This window comes from Gasterosteus aculeatus, chromosome 4 (assembly GCF_964276395.1).
Source record: "Gasterosteus aculeatus chromosome 4, fGasAcu3.hap1.1, whole genome shotgun sequence".
In the NCBI taxonomy this organism is placed as follows: Eukaryota; Metazoa; Chordata; class Actinopteri; order Perciformes; family Gasterosteidae; genus Gasterosteus; species Gasterosteus aculeatus.
Window position 1 is genome coordinate 21,241,771 of NC_135691.1, and position 18,107 is coordinate 21,259,877.

Below are 18,107 nucleotides of genomic sequence, written 5' to 3' on the forward strand. Positions count from 1 at the left end.
GAGGTAGGACTCAGACGCAGAGTTCAAAAACAAAAGGGACTTTAATTGTCAAAAAGGTTAAAGCAAAGGCCAAGGGGCAAAACAGGAGACAGGAACTGCGAACGACGAGAGACAAGGACATGCGTGGCGAAAGACAATGACGCCACAAGTGACAACAGACACACATGGCTTAAATACACTAGGGAGGTGCAGGTGATTGGACACAGGTGGAAACTATTAGACGATCACAGGGGATGACATGACAAGGCAAGAAGTGAAGTTACCCGGGGACACGAGTGGCAGAAAACTACAAAATACAACAGGAAGTGAACCACACCGTGACATAGACCTCCACCTCTGTCCACTGTCAAATGTGCTTCCATGGGATCCGGCTACCTGCTGCAGGACTAGGCCAATTCGATGTCCTTTTTAAATAGGGTGCACCTCTCTTATTGGACTCTACGGCTGTGTGAATTATCTGAGACTATTTTTAGAATCAGTCATTTTACATATTGTTTTATATTGAGGTTGACTGTTTTAATGTGATCCAGAGTGGCACACACACCACCTCACTGAGGAAGCACCTTTTAGTTACACATGCCATCCAAATAGGCGCAATAAGCCCTGAACGCCCGTGCGAGAGCCTACGAGGGCTTGAAAAGGTGAATTATGTTTTGTGCATTTTTTTATTTTTGAGGTCTCCATACTCCATATACCGATAACCCTCTTACCCAACAACTTTGCTGTTTATTTGAAATGCAAAACCTGAGAGTTAAGCAAATAGAACAAAGTCCCAGCAAACCAGCAAGAGATAAAGTGACGGATACACTTTGTGATGAAAAGAATCTTTGCTGAGGTAAGTTAATTTTAATTTAATTATGAAAACTAAAACTTTTCCAATAACTAACTTAATGTACATGTCGGGAAACTTGTGTTTTACATTTGCTACTTATGTTTGTATGTTAAACTCTCCTCTACTACTTTGTACTCAATCACATTTACTCAACTGTAGTTACTGGATACTTGTTGATTACGTAGTGATAAAAAAAAGGTCAGCTTCAGCACAGATTGAAAATTTGATGCAAATAAGAGTGCAAAATGCTGATAAGCATCATGTCCTACTTTAAGCACTTATTGTGCAGAAGAATTATGAATAACATTCCAAAGGTCAATATCACAGAATCAAAGTGTCAAGATAAACTTCATTATCTGCCATTTTTCAGTCAAGTATGTGATTAGGGCATCATTATTATGCTTTTTTGTTGTTGACGATTATCAACCTCTCTGGACAATACAGGACCTGCCTGGCCCTGAGCCGTGATCCTGAGATGATTCTAGAAAAGTATAATCCCAAAATTGACAAAAAAGGTTAACGTCGCAACTGGAAAAACCCAGACAGTATTAAAAAAAATGGATATATTCGTAATCAGTTTGTAATCCAGAGGTCTTTGTCACTGTCACTCCCGACTCAGCAAACGCTCACTTCTTCACTGAGCTGTCAGTTTTATAATTGTGTATTCATCTTTGATAAATCTATCTAGCTTATTATATATAACTATAGAAGGGTGATTTCACACATGTGGTAAATACTCAAGCAACTTAAATATATATGTACTCTCTTCGGTCAAGATTGTTCTCAAGGAGCTTTGTTCTGGCTCGATTTCTGTTGGTTCTTTTTTCAGCCTAGCCCTTTTTTCTAGTTTATTATAGACACTCTAAAAAATGTCACTGTAAATTAACGATATTTTACTGGCAGCAAGGACGCCAGGAATTTACTGTTATTTTACGTTATAATACTGTAAATTGTTTTTACACTATGTTACCGTAAAAGGGATTACCTTAAACCTGAACCAATTTTACTGTAAATTAAGTGAAATTTTCTGGCAGTCGACGCTAGTAACTTACTGTTTTATTTACAGTGCCCTACCGTAATATACTGTATGTTGTCGTATATTGGATTACAGTTTGTTACCCTACGATTACTGTTTTTGTGTTATAAATACCAGAATGTTACCGTTTACTTATAATCGTATACTTTTGCATTTAATTCCCCACAAATCAAAGAAAGACAACCAAACTCATTTCGGTCATAGTGGTTGGAGTTTATTAGATGCCTTTAAGACAAAAATGTTACATATTTGTAACCAAGAACAAAACATAAAATATGCCACATGTATACAATAATAATAAAATCATTACGAACAAGGTAAACTAACTTCAACAATACGCTATGGAACACTTTCAATTCACTGTAATCCAGTGCCTCTGTAAAACAAACCAAAATAAAATATTTAGAAACATTGTCATTGCTAAAATATTAAAATTACAAAGATGAGGAAGACAACAAGATGTAAGGAAAGAGAATGAAAGAGAATGTTAATCATGCTAGGCAAATAACACTTACCAACGTTACTTGGAGAGACGAGGCAATGAGAAACTCCTCCAATCTTGTACTGCACTGACAGGTGTTCTGGATGAACTGAGATTACGTGTCTGACGTCACGTTCAGGAGCAGTCGGTCATGATTGACAATCAAATGACTTTTAGGCAATGAACACTTTGAATAATACAAACATTGAGGTTCAGGGCCATTGACCAGTTGTGACAGAACCTGATGAAAACAAAGATTGAAACCTTTGGCCTGAATTCCAAGCATCATGTCTGATGGAAATCATGGACCTCTCATATGCCTATACGCCAATACCATCGCTACCGTGAAGCATGGTGGGGAAGCGTCATGCTGGGAGGATTTTTTTTCCCACAGCAGGAACTGAGAGTAGTAAGGATTAAGGTAAAGATGAATGCAGCATGTACAGAAACATATTTGATGAAAACCCAATCAAGAGTGCCCTGGACCTCAGACTGGGGAAAAGGTTAATCTAACAGGACAACGACCCTTAGCACACAGCCAAGATAACAAAGGAGTGACTTTGTTACAAATGTCGAAGTTCTTAAGTGGCTCAGTCACAGCCCAGATTTGAACCTAAGTGAACATCTCTGGAGAGATCTGAAAATATTGATTAATTAATTGAACTATCATATGAAAGAAAAAGGCAGATACCGTAACACTAAAGCAAAGTAAAAGGATAATATTTATAATTTTTCACGGTTTAACTTCACGTCAGTGGAAAAAAGGAAGCCTTGCCAATGATGCCTTGCCAAGCCAATGATCCACAATTAGTATCTAATGCAAAATAAGACATGACCGGGGTCCATAAAAGGTATATTTATTTCCTTTTTTAATATTCTTTTGATCCAATTTGTTATCCGATCTGTTCTAATCCGTGATACAATCCCAACCGAGTTTCAATACCGGGTGCACGTACATCTGAACATAAAAATAATAAGCCAGTTAACCTTTCGTTTTTTGTCTTTTTTATTTTATTCAGTCCCAGTGGAAGAGGTCAAAGTGCTATGCAACCAGAGATAAGGACTGAGCCAGTGATCATGAAGGCAAAAGCTTGCATAAGAAAGGAGTACGGTGCCATCTTCCTCTCTCTGGCTGTGTGCGTCTTCATCTTTGTGCTACGTCACATGAGCGACCTGGAGGTGATTACTAAAGTTTTAGTGGGATCTTGTTTTAACGCTCCAGTATTTCTCAGGTTTCTGGATGTTTTCAGATGCAATGCAGTCTACAGTAATTTGCTATATTATATTATATATTATTTAATGCAGTTACATTATTGTATCACTCTCAATCCTGCACCTTGACTATTTGACAGCAGCCCCTCCTCTAGTTAAAGAATAAAGCTGCATTGTACACTTTAGAGACCAAACCTCCATCTGTTACAACTACTGGTTCCCATTTGTTCTCACTCAACAAGACCTAAATCTTAAGAAATGGGTCAAAAATACAAAGTTAATAAAATGGCTGTGAGGTGTCCCTGAACGGCTGTGCACTGAAGGGAGGACTATGAGGTTTAATAGCATGAATAAGCAGTGGAGTTTGAGAAAAGACTTCATTCACTTCAGTCTTCCACTGTCAAGAAACATCATGTTAAACCATCATGCATGAAACATGTGGGAGGAAAAAAATCTTCCCTCTCTTCTGCTGAATTTAGTTGAATATGTGTTGCATAAAAAACTGTCATAAAACCATCACTCTTTAGTGAAACAATAAAAAGAACATCTTTCAGTCGTATATCTTTCTGAATATCCCAGAAAACATAACATTTACAATCTTGGATTGTGGAAAAGAAAAGAAAAAGCTGTTCCAAAATGGGTCAATTATTAGGAAATAGAAGCTTTGCCTTTTTAATTTAGATAGTTTATTTTTTCAGTACAAGTGTTTAATGTATTTTCACACCTTCTCTCTTTCAACCCCCTGCCAGTTTCAGCCTAAAGTCAAGTCCACCATCATCATGCCAAGAGTCTCCTCTCATCATATCGTTAATCGCAGCTTCTGCACCTTCCAGCCGCTGTCCCCCCAGGACGCTTTGGAGGAACGTCTCATACTAGACTCCATTGCTTGGCCTGAAACTCCACTTTTACCATCTCCTATTTCCTTGGACCAGACCACTGATCCAGCCCACAGCACCTTCACCATTCTCCCAGGGAGGAAAGGGGGGCAGTGGCATGTAGGGGACCAGCTGGAGGTTATGATACAAACTTTTGACTTCCAGGGTCGTCCCAAGAAGTCTGGGGGGGACTTCATAACTGCCCGCCTGCACAACCGGAAGCTTGAAGCAGGTGTTGCTGGGCAAGTTGTGGACCATCTGAATGGGAGCTACTCTGCTGTGTTCTCTTTACTCTGGGAAGGAGACGCACAGGTTGAGGTACCATGGTGTCCTAATTATTTTTTTCACTTGTTGTTGAAGACATTCCCACTTTTAGTCTAGGGTTTAAGTGAAGGGACAATTCTCCAGAAATTATTGTTGGAGTTTGAACTTGTTCACCACTTGAATATTTGGATTCTGGTTCTCTTTCCAACCAGGTGACTCTGGTTCACCCTGGTGAGGCCTTGTCAGTGCTGAATAGGCTTAACAGAGAACAGCCTGACAGGATTTACTTCAAGAGCGTCTTCCGCTCAGGCTCAGTCTCTGAAACCACCATCTGTAACGTTTGCCTCCGGCCAACAAAACAGCCGCTGTGTAACTACACTGACCTCCGTACAGGCGAGCCTTGGTTCTGCTACAAACCAAAGAAATTAAGCTGTGATACCAGGATCAACCACGTCATGGGAGGAACGAAACCAAACATCAAGGCCAATGAGGAGAAGCTCTTTCAAAGGTGGGGGAGCACAGAAACTGGTAATTTGTGCAGCTTATAAATACATTACATTTTTTATTCATGCTTTTATCCAAAATAAGTACATTCAACCAAGATGGTACAGACCCAGAACAAGAATTGAGAAATGACAATTACTTCAATTTTCAATTCCTTCAATAATTGAAACTACAGTGTGATAAGTAAGTGCCATCGTAAGTGCTAAAGAATTGCTACCTAGTCCATGTACTATCGGTAGAGGTAAGCTTTTAGTTTGCGTAGGAAGATATACAGGCGTTCTGCTGTCCAATTTACTAATTTACATGGCAGATAAGAAATGGCAGGCCACGTGTGTCTACAAGCTGTCAGAGGTGATTCCTAGTGGTCCCAGTGTAGTTAAACCTCTGTCTGTAGGCAAATCTATTTGTGTGGAGGGACATATGTATGGGTTATCAAATGATAAACGAAAGAAAGAAAGAAAGACTCAAAGCAAAGCAGAGCTCAGCCACCACAGTGACAAAGGATATCTTCAAGCATGATCACACACCTTGGACACTGAATTACTGCTCTCTTAGTAGATACAAGTTCCAGGTATCTTTTTTCATTTGTGGAAATCGATCTAGCAAACCAATCGAACATTAAAGCAGTAAATACTGCAGTAATTACCCAATATTTACCGGGCTCTGAAGCCTGGACACATGCCCAATAACACATTATACCACAGAACTATATACACATCATGTAGTGTTACGAAACATACACAATTGCTCATTAAACAATACAGTAAAGTAGAGGTCTTCAACGTTTTTCAAGCCAAGGTCCCCCAAACTGATGGCGAGGTGGAGCAGGGACCCCCTATTCTATGGAGTTTGGTCCGCCATCTTTTATTTTTGAGCTTCACGCTCTTTAGACGTGAGCATAAACGCGATCTGATTGGCTGGTGCCTGCGCTGTCGTATTCGCATTAAAGGAGCTGTGAGTGAACCGGTGCCCAGCTTGAGAGCTGCTGAGGGAAGCTGAACGTGTGTGTTGCGCACTGACAGATAACGTCTTCTCCATCGATTTATCCGTTCACTTCAATATGTTGGATTCATGTTAATGTGTATTTAAAGACCATAAATAAAATTCTGATTCTGATTCTGAAGACTGAAGATTTACATTTGTGGGGGAAAAATTGTTTTAAAAAATTGTCTTATCATCAAAAATTTCGCGGATATTGTTATGGTGGTCGCCGGCTTTGTGAGAAGGAGGGGAAAGACTGAGTGAGAGATCAAAGGAAGATAGTAAGAGCACTATGTCAGCTGACTTCTCTGTCTGAATGTTAAAGTCACCCAGAAGAATGAACGGAGGGCCGTTTTCTGGGAAGGACGCCTAATTCTTCCAGGAAATCTCACGGAGAACCTGGTGGACAGTAGAGGACAACAATATTTACAACAATATTTAATCGTATCGGATGAGTGACTGTCAAAGCGTGAAACTCAAAAGACTTTGCCGTGACGATAAACATGTAGAAAGGAAAAGTCCATTTGGGGGCGATAAGTAAACTAGTAACACCACCCCTATCTGCCGGTGTGGGAGTGTGGCTGAAAGAGAAAGTGGAAGAAAGAGCACTAGGGGGTGGATATGATGTCCGATGTGATCCAAGTCTCAGTGAGAGCAAGGAACTCAAGCGATTGCTGGACAACAAAGCTAGAAATGAAGCCTGTCTTGCAGATAACCAAATGGCCGATCCTGAGGCCCCCTGAGACAACGTGTTGACAGAGTGGGTGGGATAAATAATAAAGGAAAAGCAGTCGTGCGAAGGCTTGCAGTAAATCTAGTTATTCCGGACAGGCATGGAAAGTACACATAGTGAGATAGGAGTAAAAACAGATACATTGGTAATCTAGCAGAGAAGCCTATTTAAAGAATATACTTTCTCTAAATCCATGTAAGCCTGTTGAATGAAGCCCCCAAGTCAAAATACACTCAATACAGATACCGAGTCATTTTATTTTGTAATTAGTCTTTTGTAAATTGCAAGACAAAATAGCAACAAACAACGCTAACCACAGTGACACAGGTAGACTCAATCGGAAAGGGGAGCACATTGAGAAGAAATGAGGGCACGGTACTCAAGACGTTTCAAACAAGAGGGAGTCGTGGTGAGTGTAAAAGTAAAACTGGAATCATAAAAACTGATGTGAACATCAAAGGTACTTAATTGGCTTGGTGATACCTAACAGTGTTGAATTAACTTATAGAGCAGAGCATTGTGAGACCCTGGTCAATGATGGCCAAAGTTAGAATTTGATTAACCAGACTGCATCTCATTAGCAGGGGGGTCAATTGGTTAATCAGCTGTCCAGCATCTCATAATTGTTAATAGAGCGAGTCTCAACCAAGACAGTTAAATTCGCTGGCCGTGAAACCAAAACCTTGAACTAAAAGGTGCTAATAAGTTCTGTAGATAGTATTAAATATTTCTGGTTTCATCAATGCAAGTGATGCATTGCAGGTTACATATTGGATAAATTGCTTATTGCTTATATAAATTTCCTGGTTTAATTCTCATACTTGACTACATCGTTCTTTGTTCAATTATTTATCATGTTTGGCCTCCCCTGCGTTGATCTTGTTAATGCATTTAAAATCATTAATATGTGCTTTTCTTTAGTGGTGTTAACTTGAAAGTCTCCATTCGGGCTTCAGGACCTGCTTGTTTTGTGTTGCCACAAAAAGGTAAAGCAAAATTTAGTTTCATATTTATTAAGACTAACCAGTGAAAGACCTTTTTCATATGGAACCATGCATTCTTTATTTCACTGACAGTGTGAATATCAGTAATCTTCATTATTTCCTATTCCTTGTGCCTTTTATATGTTAGTATTGGAGTATGACTGGTGCTAATTTATGATTATAATGAGTGCAAGCTCATTTGCATGGGGCCATTCAGCGTGTTTATGCTTGATATTTAAGGTCATCCGAAGTGGCTCCCTCATGAACCCACTAAACAAATCTAAATTTGTCAATAGGAGGGTCTGGTTTTACCATTTACGGCATGGCATAACCCCACAATTACTCTTTAACTTCCATTCAGGTCAACCAAAGGTGAAGAGCAGCACTGTGACATCTGGACCCTCTGGTTATTACTATAAGGGCGTTTGGCAAGCAGTAGGTGGCCTCACAATTCATAAATTCAATGCGTCTGCCATCACGCACTGTCTGAAAGGCAAGGCAGTGCACATGTATGGAGATTCCACCGTCAGGCAGTGGTTTGAGTTCCTCAACGCAGCTCTACCAGGTAGCTGATCCACGGGGATATCTGGCAATGGATGGATTTTGTTCCCGCAGCAGTTTAATATATTTCCCCTGTCATACCTTCAGGTCTTAAGGAGTTTGACCTACACAGCCCGAAACAAGCAGGACCTTACATCTCCTTGGACTTTGCAAACAACATCTTGGTGACATCCCGCTTCCACGGCCCCCCAATTCGGATTGTAGTTGTCTCGACCAGCGAGCTTCGTTACATTGCCAATGAGATAGATGGCTTGATTGGAGGCCCCAACACTGTGGTAGTCTTTGGGATCTGGGCTCACTTTGGCACTTTCCCCATGGAGATCTACATCAGGAGGCTACAGAGCATCCGTAGGGCGGTGGTGCGGCTGCTGGACAGGGCTCCAGGCACGCTGGTCGTCATCCGGACAGGGAACCCCAAAGACTTAAACCTTTTTGTGTCCTTAACCAACAGTGACTGGCACTCGCTGCAGTGCAATAAAGTGCTCAGAGCAATGTTCAAAGGACTGAATGTTCATCTGATCGATGCCTGGGAAATGACCTTGGCCCACCACCGGCCGCATAACCTCCACCCACCACCTCCTATCATTAAGAATATGATAAACCATCTATTGTCGTATATATGTCCTCAAAAGGGCGGTTAGATTTTATTCAATTCCATTTTTTTTTACAACCCAAAATCACAAATCCCGAGGTGATGTGTTGTTAGTTGGGGGAGAGGAGTGGGAATGTTATCTTCATGTTCTAATCAAGTCCTACATTTGTCTTGTTCAGAAAGTCCATAGAATAGTCTTTTTGTAATCTTCAACATCAAGCAAAGTTGAGTGAATGCTAAAGAAACAGGAATTGATTTAAAGCAGCTTCACTCCTGCTTCGGTGATTAAAAACTAAGAAATGATCACATTTAACAACTTAATGCATCTTGTCTTGGGAATATCTTGCAGAATTGCAGGAGTTGATTGTTGCCATATATATGGAATGGTCAACGTCTCACACTCTGTTTCCATCTGCAGTCCGGCATTGCGGCTCATCTTAGTGCTTTCCATGTGATGGGGACATGATTCTTACTGACAACAGAGAAATGGAATTTTTTTCCCTTACATTACTTAATAAATGAACTGTACAAAGGAGTCCCAACATTGTGTGTATGGTGGTGTACAACTTGGGCAGTCCTTCAATGCTAAATGCTACCATGTTAAAAAAGCATCAGAAGATCGCCCTGAAACCAGCAATAAAGTTTATATTTCTTTCAGACTCACCATGCCGAACCTGCAGTACAAAACCCATCGAAGCGGATGAATCAGAAATCTGTCATAGCATCCATCCACAATGGACTAAAGTGTGTCTCATCATAAACACAGATATGAATGCTTCACCCGGTTGGAAGCGTTAAGAGTCCTGGCTACAATAAGCCGAAAAAGCTATGGAGCCAAATCCAGCACAAAAGTTTCTATCATTTGAAAAACAAAACAGCAGGAAGTTTAAGTTCTGGTTTTGAACATTGAAGAATACAGCAATGTATTCAAAATAAAAACAAGTGGACGAAATGTCTTTTTTGGTTGAATATATATTTTAGTCAGTTCTATTTCATTATTTCATTTTTCCATTCTTCACTGATAAATATTTTTTGATATTCACTATATTGTATTTTCAGATTGAAATCTAATATTCTCAAGTTTCAGATCTTTTATTCACTTTCAGCTTAACAGATAAGAGTGAAAACCTTCCTCAACCGTGTTGCCTTCAGGAAACGGCACGCAAGACTTTATGAATCAACACTTTCTATATCTCTTTCTGTAACTATTTTTAGGATTGGATGTAAAACCATTGACGACAGTGACAAAAGTTCTGCTAAGCAACCGGTTTTGGAACCCAATTGCCATTGCAGAATAAGTGCAATCAACTGTTTCAATGGTTTTAAAAAGAAGGCTGGGGGCCAGAGCCTTCAGTTATCAAGCCCCTCTTTTGTGGAACCAGGTGCCACTTTCAGTCCGGCGGGCAGATTCGGTCAGCTCTTTTAAAGTAAAACTTGTACATACACTGTGCGGATACAGTGCGTTCGTCTGCACGATAGGGATATCCGGGGACGGGGTTCACCGGGTTCAGACAAACTAGAGTCCGTCTGCACGGGGTCTGAGACACTCTCACGCACACCACTGAGACCCCGTGCAGACGGACTCTAGTTTGCCTGAACCCGGTGAACCCCGTCTCCAGATAGCCCAGACGAACGCACTGTAACTGTATCCGCACTCCCTCGAATCGGGGGTCCAAAGTGAGTAAACTCGAAATCCGATTGCTGTTGGTGTTCGTCTGCACGCTATCTGCATACCTAATCGGATTGCCCCACGTGATTGCATCACGTGATTGCATGCAATCCAACCCAGTCGTCGTCTTCTTCTTCTGTGGGGTTTTCGTTTGTATACGGCGCGCATGTCTCACGCATGCTCCTGTCTTCTTCTTCAGTTGTCTGTAGCACCTTAAAGCGCCACCAACCGGCGTGGGGAATGTACTACAGCGGAGTCAATCGGATTCACTGGGTTCATGTGCACGCGATTTAAAAAGTGGGTAGGTGTGAAAAATGAACCCGGGTTCAGGAAAACTAGAGTCCGTCTGCATGGGGTCAGAGTGTCTCAGTAGTTAAGTCCTAAACGGCCCCTCATACGTTTCACAGGCACATTAAGACCAATGCGATTCGTCCAGCTTGCAGACCAGTCCGTCATAGTAAAATTAGGGTTAATTAGGGTTTGTAGCTGGTTGTCGACATCACTGTTAAAGAGAAGCGTCGTTTGTGTTTTAACAATGTTTCGCTGACCAGCTTTTGAACTGGGAAGTCAGAATCTGTCCTCACTTTCCAACTTTACCTAACTATGGGGGAGCCTGCGCAAATCTTATCTCATTATTTAGATTTTCCAAAAATCGATCTGTATTGAAAGTTGGCAACATATTCACAGATTCGGACTTCATTTTACTAATACGGACCGGTCTGTGAGCTGGACGCATTGGTCTTAATGTGCGGCCGAAGTGCCGGTAATGATGTAATGGTGTCATTTGTGTTTTGACAACATTTTATCTCATAAATTCGACTTTCTCTCCCCTTTCTTTAGTGCAGAAATGGGCTTCTATAGTTGTGTGAATGCATAACTCCAGCCAATCCAAAGACGGGGTTTGTAACCAATAGATGTAGAGATACCATGGTGACTGGCTCCGCGAGCAAATATCTCGCGCGAGACATACTTTGGGTCGCGGAGGTTTGATCAACCCGATTTGCACTCTCGAATTTTGACAGTGATTTGCCGCCATACACCAGCAGAATAAACTATTTGCTATTTGCAAATCAATTACATTTTTCACGATGGATTTATAAAGTTAGAAATAAATACAGTTTCGAAAACCGCTCTATAACCTGTGATAATATTAAGAAGTGCTCAAAAGCCTACACTGCATTTGTTTACACCCGCAAGAAGCAGCACAGTAGCAGGCAACTCAAATACATTTAAAACACAAAATATTCCATTCTGAATCACAAAAGAATCTAAAAGTAGTCTCAGAGATTTCGCAAATCCGTAAAAACCCAGTAAAAGTGGTGCACCCATTTAAAAAGACAAATTAAAAGGACACCAGACTGGGTCAGCACGGACAAAGGAAACGTGGTCGTACCTGCCGTCAACTCCGGGACGCACCTGTTGACCCTAATGAGAAAACGTTAGACACTCATTTGTTCAAAACTTAAAGGTAGCTAAACAAATCGTGGCATTCTCTCTACAATATAAATCAAATGTTCAGAAAATTCCTCCCAACACTGTTGCAGTAGTTTCAACAAGTTGCCCTTGTAGGTTATTTAGTGACACTTATTGGCGTTTTATTAGTAAACAAATTACAACTAACACTCGTACTCTTAAGGACCGTATTGTACCACCACAAATTGCTGTGGTACCTCTCCGTCCGTTTCGGCCGAGGCACCGGTCCGCTACACACAGACATGTGTATCTATGGTTACACAAATCAAACAGCCCAGGCAGCTGCCGTAACTCGATGCAGCTGTCGCACAGTCGCCGCGGCACATCAGCATGCAACAGGAAGTTCCTCGGTGAGCTTCCTGTGCCACAATTTCAGCTTGCCCTTACTCTAAAACCATTTTCAACAAAGCTGAAAGAAGATGGACTCAAGTGTTTTCACAGCCGTTTCTGAAGGTTGGTTTTCTGAAAAACGGTTAGATGCAAATCTGTAGTAAAATTGGAGCTGGTGATAGTTCATCCAACGTTAACGTTCACTTTATCAATGGTTTAATTAATTCTAGGCAGGTTCGCTTAATAGCCATTAACTCAAAGCTACATTCGGATAGCAAAGAGACCTTGACGTGTTTCTTTGAATGAATGCTATGCATCGCATGCACACTTTCACATAAGTGAGCGCTGTATCTACAAACTGTTTCAGCGTGTCAAATGGCAAACTGTTGTTGTTGATGTTGTTCTTGAACACACCCTCGGTGTTTCTAGTGAAGTCGCATTCAAAACGCATCGCTGCGTCTATAGCGTTTAGATGATACACAAAAGCACCTACATGGGCAACATAGCTATTGACTAACTGTCTTTACATTTGTGGTGTTTTCATGTTGTGAATCAGTATTCATCACTTTACGGTTTTTTAAAAACAATCGAAACAAAATATTTTTCCAAGATGACCTCAAGACTGTACATTACAGCCCCAGTACTACACATCATCTTATAGTGTGATCATTGATTGGACAAATGTTCTTTCCCCTTTATGCCAGGCTCATAACATATTCGTTAAATTAGGATAAATGGGATGGGAAAGTCTGCTGCATTCACTTTGTGTCTGAATGCTTCTCTACTTTCAGGAAACCTCTTACCTCAGGCGTCGCTGCGCCTCCTGGTGCCACCTTTCCAGTTTATGGCAGCCTCCATGTTGCAGGTTCTGAGGAAACAAGATGTCTTGAACTACTGGAAAGTGGCAGAGTTTGTCTCTTTGGTGATGGACATGGTCCCAGAGCTACTAATGTACAAGCACAGGATCCAACTTATTTTGGGATTAAGAGCTAGGGTGGGTACCGGTGGAGGATACCAGGCATTTATTTCTAAGAATTTCTTTATGATGGAGGCCATTATATAAGTTACAGACAGAAAAAGAAGTGTTAACTGTATTGTGAACGCTATCTCCTCATCAGTATATTCTTGAGTTGTGCCGAAGTGAACAGTCTGTGGAGCCGGACTTCATCTTGTCCATCCTGAACCAGATTAAACCACAATACCTCATCCTGAATGCTGTAAGTGTCCCAAATCGAGATTAGTTTATATCCTTCCCTTTTTTGTAGGATTTCTTCTTCTTAGATTATATGTTCATAGTAAACATTTGTTGTTATTAGCTCGTCAAAAAGCATTTTTACAATTTAATTTAGGAGGTTTTTCAGTCGTGAATTTGTACATGTCTTTGTCTTTCTTCTATGCTTTTATTGCAGTTTAAAGAATCACAAGAGGACGAAGTAGTGGTTAACTTTCTTCAGTTGATCCAGACTCTGCTCAAAGATCCCAAAGAGAGAGAAGGATTTTTCTTGGTGGGCGGTTTTGCTTACAGGAAAAGAACCAAACATTGTATTTGTATGTGCAATGCAAAAAAATGAACTCTTTGTGTCATTCAAAGGAGGTTTTCCCTGCGGAGTATGGACCTCAGTATGACAGCGACTTGCAGATGCTGTTTTCAGAGTTCCTCTGTCGACTGGCTAAGCTGTTGCCGGTTCCAGATCTCGAGCAGGTGAGGGGTGTCATTTAGTCAATTTTTTATAAAACGTTAAGTGTCTCCCCATCAAACTGTTTAGCTTACTACTGCTAAATTTGAAATGTGTGATTTTGTGCTATTTAAAATAAATATAATTGAATTGACATAATCCTTGCAGAAATGGTAGATAACAGCGTCAATTTCAAAAGTCACAGATGGTATGCTCCATTGTTCACGTGGATACGTTTATATATGCTGGTTGGTAGAAACAACATTAAGAATTCAAAGTGTAGTTAGAAATATCATTACATTAAAGCAAGAGCACACACAACTGGAACTAGCCATGGACATTGGTACTTACCTTAAGGCATGTGGCTACGGGCGTTCCGATACGAACTGAGTTACTAATTAAGGAGCAATGTTAATGTCTTTTTCAGTGGCACATGAGATTATCTTACTGCTAATCAAATAAACAAGTGTATGTGAAGCCTCCAATGGGTTGTACAAAGACCTGACAGGACCAAGCACAGCAGTACTTTCAATACAATGTGAAAAGGATGAAATTTGAGTAATGGGTACCTTCGTGGTCGATCCCTGAGAAATCAATGCACACTCGACACCTTCCAACTCAAGAAGTGGTGCCGCAATGAGGGGCAGTGCTACACAAACGCTTTGGTCAGCAATGTGTTTTTAATCAAATCAAATGTCTTTATGTCTAATTTGAAGTTAGAAAATGTTATATGTGTGTTTTCATGCATCCCCCACAGACGGTTTCCTGGCTTGGAGCCGAAAGCTCTGTGTTGGACGACTGTGTGCACTCAGTCTCGGAGCCTACGGACCTGAAACTGTTGCTCCAGCACCACAAACAGCTCGGACATTTAGAGCAGCATGGTAAATCGCTTCCCATATCCATTGAGGCTGTATTTCTCCGACGGAGCTATTCGACCGTAACATCCTTGTCCTTTTCTGTGCAGTTCCACCGCCCAGCATGGGCGGCAGCATCCTGTCCTCCCTTTCTGCAGCTCCGTCTGGCAAAGCGGGCAAACCTACGGAAATACCCGGCCGATCGAATCCACTGCAAGGCGACTGGAATGACGCGCGCACCGTGTCATACGTGGATGACGTAGCCGCTGAGGTCATCGCTGTGACCGATTACGCAGAGGTGGAGTTAGACGCGAGCACCGGCATCGAGGTGGCGACTGGAGAACACTGCACTAAAGGCGAAGAGGCCTACGGTTCGTTGGTAGTACTTCCCGGAGAAGCAGCCGTAGAACAAGAGGTGGGTGAAGCAGGGGAAGAGGCATCGCAGGATAGATCTGTGGGTGGTTCTGACATCAACCATCCACTGGTAAACAAGGACTACTTGGCGTCCTCCCAAGACAAAGTCTCGGCGGGGCCTCATGACTGCCCGGACTGCGAGAAGAAATTCAAGTTCGCCTCCTCGCTGATTGCCCATTCGGTCATCCACACGGGGGAACGCCCCCACCGGTGCAACGACTGCGGCCGCTGCTTCTCGTTCAGGCAGTCCCTTGACCGGCACAGACACACGCACAGAACCGGACGCAAGTACGACTGTGTCTCCCTGTCCGGCCGGACAAAGCACGAGCTCACGCACATGGCACACAGGGTTTACGCGTGTCATCGCTGCGGCAAAGGATTTAACTGGGAGCTAGCACTCGCAAGGCACCTCAAAACCCACGCTGATGATCACAATGCAAACAAGCCCACAGCAAGCAGTGAGGAAGGACAAGAGGTCGCTGTAGGTGATGAAAATATCAGCAATGCTCCCGTTGCACCTGCAGACTCTGACGGCCGGCTGCTGGCGGATGATGGCGGTGGAGGGCCGGAGGTCGCGGCGGCTCAGAGCAGTGAGCGGGCCACACCTGAGCCCAAATGCACCGCGCCCGAACCTGACACGGAGTTCGTTACCCCGGCGACGGTCCGCACGAGTGGACGAAAACGCAAACCGACCATGAAGATCCAAGTGATAGATTTACAGAAGCATATGGGCAGTAAACGAAGGAGGAGGATCAATAATGCCGACCCTCTAGAGCTGAGACCGATGCCTTTAAATTGGTAATGACTATCCAATTCTTGTCTTTTTAAAAATATTTCTGCTTTTTATCCTGTTTATAACAAGGTTACTACAGAGAAATATGATGTGGCATATTATGTTCAGTCAAACGTATAATTCCTAAGGTAGGACCTCCAACAATCAAGCCCCTCATGTTGATTTCTGCTTTCTGTTTAACAGTGCAGAGCACTCTTATGGGTCGCTTGTGGTGTCTGCAAAGGACGTTGAAGATGGTGAGTTCACTTTTACTATTTAAATTGTTTGATCTTTTTCACCACTTAATTAATGGGCAAGACTTGTAATTGGGGGGGGTTAAGTTAACCCACTTAATGGATCTTTAAAATGTAAAAGTCCAAAAGGCAAGCACAAGTTTTTAGCATTTCTTCATACGTTATAAATGTTTCGCTCCAGTGTGTGTTTGTTTCTTCCTGAAGGTTCTGTTGCAGATGGCTCATCGGCTGCTTTCTCCAGTCTCGAGTCCTCCTTCCACCACTCAGAGGAATCCCAGGTCCAGCACGCCGTGGAGCCGTACGTTCAGCCCCTCGCGGATGAAGAGGGCTTCAGTTGCCCGGACTGTGAGAAGAGCTTCAAGTTCCAGTCCTTACTCAAAGCGCACCAGCGCATCCACACGGGCGAACAGCCCTTCCTGTGTTCTCAGTGCGGGCGGCGGTTCTCCTTCAAGCAGTCGCTTGAGAGGCACAGGCAGACGCACAAAGCCGGCCGCAAGTACGAGTGCCTGATCTGCGGGGAGTTCTTCAAGTCCCTGGTGGCTCAGAGGGAGCACAAGAGCACCCACATGGAGAACGGAGAGTACCTGTGTTCGGAGTGCGGCCGGACCTTTGCCTGGAAGTCGGCCCTGGTTAGACACCTGAAGACTCACGGCGAGGATGCAGAGCGGTTGGGGCGTCCCTACAAATGCCCCCGCTGTGACCTGGGCTTCAGCTGTGTCAGCTACCTCAACAGACACCTCCAGACTCACCAGGAAGAGAGAGTTCACACATGCAACTGCGGAAAGAGCTTCGCCTACCAAGCGGCCCTCACCGCGCACCAACGCATCCATCGAAAGGAGCGGCCGCACACTTGTGCGCAGTGCGGCAAGGGATTCCTCTATAAGGGTGGTTTGCTGAGCCACATGAAGATCCACTCAGAGGAGATGCCCTTCATGTGTTCCTTCTGCGGAAAGAGCTTTAAGAGGGAACGAAACATGAAGAAGCACGAGCGCTGCCACACGCGGGAAAACGTCTTCGGCTGCTCGCAGTGCGACAAGAGCTTCGTCTACAAGGCCACCCTGATCCGCCACGAGCTGACTCACTCGGGCGAGCGGCCCTACCTCTGCTCCGACTGCGGGAAGGCCTTCTTCTCCCATGCAGAGCTCCTGAAGCACGAGCGTTTCCACACGGGCCACAAGCCTTTCCAGTGCCCCCACTGTGGGAAGAGGTTTACGCAGTCCTGCTACCTGACCATCCACCTGCGCTACCACACAGGAGTCCGGCCGTACTCCTGCAGCGAGTGCGACAAGAGCTTCCTCAGCGCCAACCGCCTGAAGAGACACCAAAGAACACATTCAGGGGAAAAACCCTACCTCTGCGCAGAATGCGGCAAGGGATTCCGGCAGTCCTATAATCTCAAAATACATCAAAGGACACACATTATGAAAATGAAATAGTGAAGACATTTAACTATTGATCTGGACAATGTTTGAGTGGAATAAAATCAATTGTAGGTGTATTCATGATTTACATCCCCTGTGCAATTGTAGTGATCTGCTTGTAGTATATAGATGTAGTTTGATGTTTTCCAAGTTATGATTAAAGCACACGGAGCAGAGGGTTTTTAGATGC

The 18,107-nt window shown here is 42.9% G+C and overlaps 2 protein-coding genes and 1 long non-coding RNA gene across 3 annotated transcripts; 2 read left to right on the forward strand and 1 right to left on the reverse strand.

Annotated features, from left to right (window-relative positions):
- The first annotated feature begins 342 nt into the window (after nt 1–342).
- LOC120818295 (NXPE family member 3) lies at nt 343–9,589 on the forward strand. The gene is made up of 7 exons (XM_040175253.2): nt 343–835; nt 3,369–3,528; nt 4,311–4,754; nt 4,913–5,208; nt 7,840–7,904; nt 8,263–8,466; nt 8,550–9,589. The coding sequence occupies exons 2-7, from the start codon at nt 3,394–3,396 to the stop codon at nt 9,101–9,103; spliced, it is 1,698 nt and encodes a 565-aa protein (XP_040031187.2). The 5' UTR covers nt 343–835; nt 3,369–3,393; the 3' UTR covers nt 9,104–9,589.
- On the reverse strand, nt 2,061–2,492 carry LOC144406187 (uncharacterized). The gene is made up of 2 exons (XR_013467388.1): nt 2,384–2,492; nt 2,061–2,244 (listed from the first exon to the last, which is right to left on the reverse strand). It is a non-coding gene; the product is annotated as an uncharacterized LOC144406187 (long non-coding RNA).
- Nucleotides 9,590–12,476: 2,887 nt separating the features above from the next.
- On the forward strand, nt 12,477–18,005 carry LOC120817315 (uncharacterized). The gene is made up of 9 exons (XM_040173392.2): nt 12,477–12,649; nt 13,318–13,520; nt 13,645–13,743; nt 13,936–14,031; nt 14,118–14,228; nt 14,960–15,083; nt 15,167–16,268; nt 16,447–16,499; nt 16,701–18,005. Exons 1-9 carry the CDS (start codon nt 12,616–12,618, stop codon nt 17,930–17,932), a joined length of 3,054 nt encoding a protein of 1,017 aa, XP_040029326.1. The 5' UTR covers nt 12,477–12,615; the 3' UTR covers nt 17,933–18,005.
- The last annotated feature ends 102 nt before the right edge of the window (nt 18,006–18,107 follow it).